The 7,319-nt window shown below is 38.1% G+C and overlaps 2 protein-coding genes across 2 annotated transcripts; one reads left to right on the forward strand and one right to left on the reverse strand.

Annotated features, from left to right (window-relative positions):
- Positions 1,938-4,224, reverse strand: LOC107624541. The gene is made up of 2 exons (XM_016327040.2): positions 2,649-4,224; positions 1,938-2,334 (listed from the first exon to the last, which is right to left on the reverse strand). The coding sequence occupies exons 1-2, from the start codon at positions 3,847-3,849 to the stop codon at positions 2,300-2,302; spliced, it is 1,236 nt and encodes a 411-aa protein (XP_016182526.1). The 5' UTR covers positions 3,850-4,224; the 3' UTR covers positions 1,938-2,299.
- Positions 4,483-6,769, forward strand: LOC107620399 (protein NPG1-like). Its single transcript, XM_016322563.2, has 3 exons — positions 4,483-4,771; positions 5,313-5,553; positions 5,643-6,769. Exons 1-3 carry the CDS (start codon positions 4,619-4,621, stop codon positions 6,767-6,769), a joined length of 1,521 nt encoding a protein of 506 aa, XP_016178049.1. The 5' UTR covers positions 4,483-4,618.

Below are 7,319 nucleotides of genomic sequence, written 5' to 3' on the forward strand. Positions count from 1 at the left end.
TACTTCCTTAACTAAATCTGTTAACTAACTGTTCACCACTATTAACAGCTGTATAACAAACTTTTCCAAAACTGCAAAGTGTGTAACTAACTTGCTAATTAATTTGACTCCTCATGTGATAGCCCCTCTCAAGTTGGAATTGGCAAAATCAACCATTCCAAGCTTGCTATGACATCTCTCAAAAATGCTTGGAGCTAGAACCTTTGTAAATATGTCTGCAGTTTGGTTTGCAGTGGAGATTGGGAGTAATTTGATAACCTTTTCTTGCCATTTATCTCTCACTATATGACAATCCATCTCAATGTGCTTTGTTCTCTCATAGAAGACTGGGTTTGCTGCAATGTGTAATGCTGATTGGTTGTCGCAATATATGGCTATTGGCTTCTCCAACTCCACTTTCAAGTCTTGCAAGATGTAGGTCAGCCACTGAGCTTCCCTAGTTGCCATTGCTAATGCCCTGTACTCTGCTTCGCATGATGAACTTGCAACTGTATTTTGTTTCTTACTATTCCAAGATACAATTGAAGTTCCCAAAAAAAAAACAATACCCAGATATTGATCTTCTACTATCCGAACATGTCCCCCAATCACTGTCTGAGTATCCCGCTGGCTCTAAGTCTGAATGAGCTGAAAACATCAACCCAAGTGCTGGTGCTCCCTTGAGATACCTTAATACTCTAATGGCAGCTTCAAAGTGTTTATCTGTGGCACAATCCAAGAATTGACTGAGTTTTCCAACTGCATATCCAATCTCCGGTCTGGTGTTAGTCAAGTACAACAATTTTCCAACTAACTTCCTGTATTCTGAAGTTGAGCTTAATGGAGTTCCAGAATTCTTTGACAATGGCACTGTGTAGTCCATAGGTGTCGAAACTGTTTTGGCTTCGGGTAACCCATACTCTTTGAGAAGGTCGATGCAATATTTTCTCTGACATACAGTGATGCCCCTCCTGCATCGAGCCACCTCCAACCCCAAGAAGAATTTAAGCTCTCCTAGGTCCTTGATTCTGAATAGCTCATGCAAGTGATGCTTGATGAATTCAATCTCCCTTAAATCTGTCCTTGTTACAATCAAATCATCAACATAAACTAAAATAACAGTGAATCCTCCTTTTGAATCTTTAGTGAACAGGCTGTAGTATGTGATGAATCATTGAATGAATTAGATGAATGCAGGTATGTTCCATTTGAGTGGTTTAAAGGGGCTTGTGGTGTATGTGAGGGCTCAATGAATGGATCCTCAAAATTTACCATAATACTTGGTTTTGGAGTTAGTGTCATAGTGTCAGATACTTGGTTATTGCCATTGTTGAAATATGATAGAAAGGAAAATTCATGCTCATAGAAGTATGTGTCTCTAGATAAGAATATCTTCTTTTCATTTAAATCATACAAGATGTAACCCTTAACTCCACTTTGATATCCTAGAAACACACACTTCTTTGCTCTTCCATCCAATTTGGATCTGCGAGCGTTCAGCGTTGAGGCATAAACCAAGCACCCAAAGACCTTCAAATAACCCAAGTCTGGTAACTTTCCTTTTAAAATTTGATAAGGTGAAGTGTTTTTCAGCAATGCACTTGGAATCCTATTAATCAAATGAATCGCATGTGCTGCTGCAAAATTCCAAAAACGTTTTGGCAAGTTAGACTGAAACAACAAAGCTCTTGTGACAGTCAAGATATGTTGATGTTTCCTCTCCACAATACCATTTTGTTGAGGAGTCTCAACACAAGAAGTTTGATGCAAAATTCCTTTTGAAGCAAAAAATTTTGAAAGTTTAAATTCAGGTCTATTATCTGACCTAATGCATTTTATTCTTGTATCAAATTGTGTCTCAATCATGTTTACAAAATTCTGAATTAAAATTCCAGTTTCACTCTTGGTTTTCATGAAGAACAACTGAGTGAACCTACTTTTATCTTCAACTACTGTCAAAAAATATCTATGACCTGACAAAGTTGCTGTACCTATAGGTCCCCGTATATCCATGTGCACTATGTCAAACAATTTTTCTGATTTTGTAAGTCTTATTGGAAATGGTAATCTTTTTTGTTTGGCATAGTGACACGGATCACAAGGTTTATTGCAATTTGTGTTTTTCAGGAACTCATAGTCCCTTTTCATTACATTTATTCTCTCATTTGGCAGGTGCCCAAGTCTGAGATGCCACAGAGTGCTTTCAGCAGTTTGTGAGGGTTGTGAGATGTGTGTTGTGAGTGCAGATGCATGCGCAATGTTGTTATGTGTAGCTGGAACAGGAATTAGACTTTCAAATGCATAAAGTCCCATTCTTTGTTCAGCTACACCAATAATCTTCATGGTAGCTTTGTCCTGAATTTCACAATTATCCTCATCAAAAACCAATTTGCATTTTAAATCTTTAGTCAACTTTGACACAGCAATCAGATTAAACTTAAAGTTTGGTATGAAAAACACATGGTTCAAGAAAAACTGGTCTGAAAACATCACCTTTCCTGCTAATTTGGCTATGGTGTGTGAACCATCTGGCATATTTATCAAAACAGGTTTAATTTCTTCAAGAGTTTGAAAGGACTTAGTTGAAAAAGCAACATGATTAGTAGCCCCTGAGTCAATTACCCAGGAACCTGGAGAAAATACTGAAAGAGACATGATGTATGAAATACCTTCATTAGATGGAAGAGTTGTGGTATAGATCTGGTTAATGCTATGCCTTGGTTGTGCATCCTGTTGGTTCAAACAGACACTTGGTGCTTCTCTCTGTTCTGAATTAAAATCAAACTTCGAATTTGCTTCACTATCCTTTTGGATTTCATTGCTGATTTCATCACTGTTCTCATCAGTTATCACATTATTGATTGCATTCACACTGCCTCCATTTTTCAAGTGTGGGGGAAATCCATGTTTCCTATAACAAACATCCACCAAATGACCATTCTTGCCACAGAATGTGCAGTACCTTGAGTTTCTTCCACCTCTTCCAGGATTTCCTCTTCCAATTCCTGATCTGCCTCTGCCTCTTCCTCTAAAACCTCCAGAATTTGCCATTAAAATTCTGTCTTCTACCATCTCACCCGCGTTCAGTTGCCTTTCTTGTTGCAGCAACAAAGAAAACGCTTCATCTATACCTGGCAGTGGCTTTGTCATCATGAGCTGCGATCTCGCAGTGGAGAATTGTTCATTCAGCCCCCTTAGGAGCCTCACGACACAAGAATCCTCTTTGTATCCTCTAACCACGCTGTATTCACAATTGCATCTTCCTCTACAGTGAGAGCACTGAGGGATTGGGCGATAGTTATCCAATTCTTCCCAAATTCTTTTCAATTTCGTGTAGTATCCCGTGATCGAGAGATCACCTTGCTTCACAGCGAATAACTCTTCTTCTAGCTCAGCAATTCTGAAGATATCACCTTGTTGATACCTGTGTTGTAGCTCCTTCCAAAGCTCCATGGCTGAATCGATCCATAGCACACTTTGAGCAATTTCTGAACTCAAAGATAGGCTTATCCATGAAATCACATAGGTATTGCACCTTTCCCACGCTTCAAACAAAGAATCACTACTTTCTGGTTTCTCAATTGAGCCATCTATGAATTTTACTTTGTTCTTCGATCTCAACGCACGCCACATCGCTCTTTCCCAAAGATGATAGTTGTTCGTTCCAAGAATTGTAGAGATTAATGGTGTACCTGGACTTTCTCCAGGATGAAGGAAATACGGACTTGTAGGATCCAGAGATGGATTCATCGCTGTTCTGTTATGACTTTGCAAGATATTGATCTGATTCACCAGATTCGCGAGCGTTTGAACGTCAATTGGCGAAAATGACGATGCTGAGTTGCCTGAGGATGCTGAGTCGCGATCCATGGTTTGAATCTTCAAGGATTCTGGTTCTGCTCAATGCTCCTTCCAATTTTCGCTGTTGATTCCTTCTTTCTCCCTTCCACGCTCACCGCACCATGTGAAAATATTAGTTCAGAGAGAGGGAAGGTTCAAGAACAGAGGAAAGTTTACAGAGGAAGCCCTAGGTCAAAAGCAAGTTACTTCTGACTGAGGCAAGAAAAAATGAGACTTACAAGAGCAAAAACTCAAAACTCTAATTACTCTATCTACTATATATACTTCCTTAACTAAATCTGCTAACTAACCGTTCACAACTATTAACAGCTGTATAACAAACTTTTCTAAAACTGCAAAGTGTGTAACTAACTTGCTAATTAATCTGACTCCTCATGTGATAGAGATAATCGTCTAATTTGGTCATTGTTAATTTATTGATTATTTATTATTGATCACGAAAATATAATATAATGGCTTTTTCTCTTTCTCTTGTTAATTATATTTTCTTACTGAGAGTAGTGTCCTTTGATGCCAGCTTAGAATTCAACTAAAGATTTATATACTCCAATTATTTAATTTTAATGTTTAAGGTGTGTAAAAAAACGTGAATTATGGGAGAAGAAATTCTTACTCATGGAGTTTAATTTTTTTTTTTTTTTTAAAATATATTTGGAAGTTTGATGTGTGATGTGAGGAATGAATGGGTTGAAGCTGAACGGGGTTTAGGGAACAAATAAAAGAGACTTATTATGAGGAAACGGTGAATGAATGTGTGTGTGTGTGCAGGAAATGATTGATGGAGTCTGGTGAGAGTGGGGGTTCGTCGGTTCGAGAGGTGCGTGCAAATGGAAACAGCATTAAAACATCAGAAGTTGAGGCTAAGCTTGATGAAGGGAATATTCAAGAAGCAGAATCAGCATTGCGAGAAGGCTTGTCTCTCAATTTTGAGGTCAAATTTTGTTTTCTAATTCTATGCTTTATGGTAGTTATTTGGCAAGACCTGGATTTTGTTGCTTTACGATTTTGTATTGTAAAGTAGTAATTTCAGAGAACCATGGAGAAAGCTGATATTTGATGTCATGCCTTTTTTGTTGCCTAATGATTGCAGCAATCATTTCATTACTTTTTCAAAGAACACTTGTTTTATTTTTAACCATCTTGTGTCACATCCGCAAGTGTATTGTGTAAATGAGATGTTACTCATTAGCCTAACTAATTGTCTAAACAAGAATTCTGCACTTTGTCCCCCTGCTATCCCCATTCTGGAGCTAGCTATCGAGACAAGTGATTTGTCTTGGGGTACAAGACTCTGATGCCAGGTCCCATTCTTACATTGCATATGGCAATACTTGTCAATTACCATTATCTTTAGTAATTTAATAAATATGAAGATCTTACATGCCCTGTTTGTTCTTGTATTCATTTATTTTTCCTTCAATAATTCAATCACATGCTTGGGCTACACTATATGATCTGTTAAATTTTAACAGGAAGCAAGAGCTCTTCTTGGAAAGCTAGAGTATCAACGAGGTAATGTCGAAGGGGCTCTTCGTGTGTTTGATGGGATAGATCTTCAAGCAGCCATACAGCGATTGCAATCTTCCCTTTCTGATAAACCAGCCAAGAAAGGAGGTGGCTCAACTTCCACGAGCTCTCAGCATGCTGCTAGTTTGGTGCTCGAAGCCATCTTCTTAAAATCCAAGTCTCTACAAAAGCTGGGAAAGTTCACTGGTAATTTTTTTCTGAACAGGAATAATTGCTCCAATCCTTCTCTATTTTTTTTATTTATTTTTGAAATTTGAGTCACATTGATAATGTAGATGCTGCTAGTGAGTGCAAGCGTGTACTTGATGCTGTTGAAAAGATATTTTCTCAAGGTATACCTGATGCTCAAGTGGACAATAAATTGCAAGAGATAGTTAGCCATGCCGTAGAGCTCCTTCCAGAGCTTTGGAAAGAGGCCGGTTGCTATCCCGAGGCAATATCTGCATATAGGAATTCCCTTCTTAGTCAATGGAACCTTGATAATGATTGCTGTGCAAGAATTCAGAAAGCATTTGCTATGTTTTTGCTGTACAGCGGGGTGGAGGCAAATCCACCCAGTTTGGCAGTTCAGACTGAAGGGTCATATGTACCTAAAAATAATCTGGAAGAGGCGATTCTGCTTCTAATGATTCTTGTGAGAAAGTTTTGTCTTGGAAAGACAAAATGGGACCCCTCGGTAATGGAACACCTGACATTTGCACTTTCAGCATGTGGCCAAACCTCTGTTTTAGCAAAACAACTTGAAGAGTTGATTCCTGGTGTATATCATCGTATTGACCGTTGGAATTCATTAGCACTGTCTCTCAGTGCAGCTGGACAAAGCAAAACTGCATTGGATCTGCTAAGAAAGTCTCTGCACCGACATGAACGACCGAATGACATGATAGCATTATTATTGGCTGCTAGAATTTGCAGTGAGGATCCTCATCTTGCTGCAGAGGGTGCAGGCTATGCCCAGAGGGCAGTCAATAATGCTCGGGGTCTAGACGAGCATTTAAGAGGTGTAAGCCTTCGGATGTTGGGACTTTGCCTGGGAAAGCAAGCTAAGGCTGCTTCCTCTGACTACGAGAGGTCTCATCTTCAGGCCAAAGCTCTCCAATCATTGGACGAGGCAGCTAGATTGGAGCAAAAGAATTCTGATCTAATTTTTGAGTTAGCTGTTCTATATGCAGAGCACCGAAATCTGCCTGCAGCTTTACGCTATGCGAAGCAGTTCTTTGATGAAACTGGTGGATCTGTATTGAAAGGATGGAGATTGCTGGCTCTAGTTTTGTCTGCACAGAAAAGATTTTCAGAGGCTGAAGTGGTGACAGATGCTGCTTTAGATGAGACTGCAAAATGGGAGCAAGGTCCACTTCTCAGGTTGAAAGCGAAGCTGAAGATTTCCCACTTAAAAATTTGAATAAAGTGGTAATTAGATTTTTGAGTATTTTGATCTTCGACTATGAAAAAAAAATAAAAAAAATATCAGTTAAGTCGTCAATGATACAAACATAAAATGGTATGTCCGTTTATGTGTTCAGTAAAAATGCAAAACTCCTAGCTTTATATTATCAACACATTCGTTGTCAATTTTATTAAATTTTAACTCGTTTAAAATGAATAAAGTGGTAATTAGATTTTTGAGTATTTTGATCTTCGACTAATTAGCTTATGAAAAAAAAATATCAGTTAAGTCGTCAATGATACAAACATAAAATGGTATGTCCGTTTATGTGTTCAGTAAAAATGCAAAACTCCTAGCTTTATATTATCAACACATTCGTTGTCAATTTTATTAAATTTTAAAAAAATCGACTCGTTTAAAGGCGACAGTTTTTATTGTTAATTTTATCGTCAATTTTTAATGTTATCGATAACAAATTAAAACCATTAATTTGGCCATCAATTTTATTGATCTTTCTTATAGTAATTATTACCACACGAATATGTGAATGATGTCATGATAGTGA

The sequence above is a fragment of the Arachis ipaensis genome, chromosome B10 (genome assembly GCF_000816755.2).
Source record: "Arachis ipaensis cultivar K30076 chromosome B10, Araip1.1, whole genome shotgun sequence".
NCBI classification, from domain to species: domain Eukaryota; kingdom Viridiplantae; phylum Streptophyta; class Magnoliopsida; order Fabales; family Fabaceae; genus Arachis; species Arachis ipaensis.

Bases quoted from the DNA above. Each gene is read 5' to 3' on its own strand.
- LOC107620399 (XM_016322563.2), top strand. From the start codon at position 4,619: ATGGAGTCTGGTGAGAGTGGGGGTTCGTCGGTTCGAGAGGTGCGTGCA. The intron at 4,772-5,312 runs GTCAAATTTTGT...AAATTTTAACAG, and splicing joins GCTTGTCTCTCAATTTTGAG to GAAGCAAGAGCTCTTCTTGG. The intron at 5,554-5,642 runs GTAATTTTTTTC...TTGATAATGTAG, and splicing joins AAAGCTGGGAAAGTTCACTG to ATGCTGCTAGTGAGTGCAAG.
- LOC107624541 (XM_016327040.2), bottom strand. From the start codon at position 3,849: ATGGATCGCGACTCAGCATCCTCAGGCAACTCAGCATCGTCATTTTCG. The intron at 2,335-2,648 runs GTATTTCATACA...TGTGAAATTCAG, and splicing joins AACTCTTCCATCTAATGAAG to GACAAAGCTACCATGAAGAT.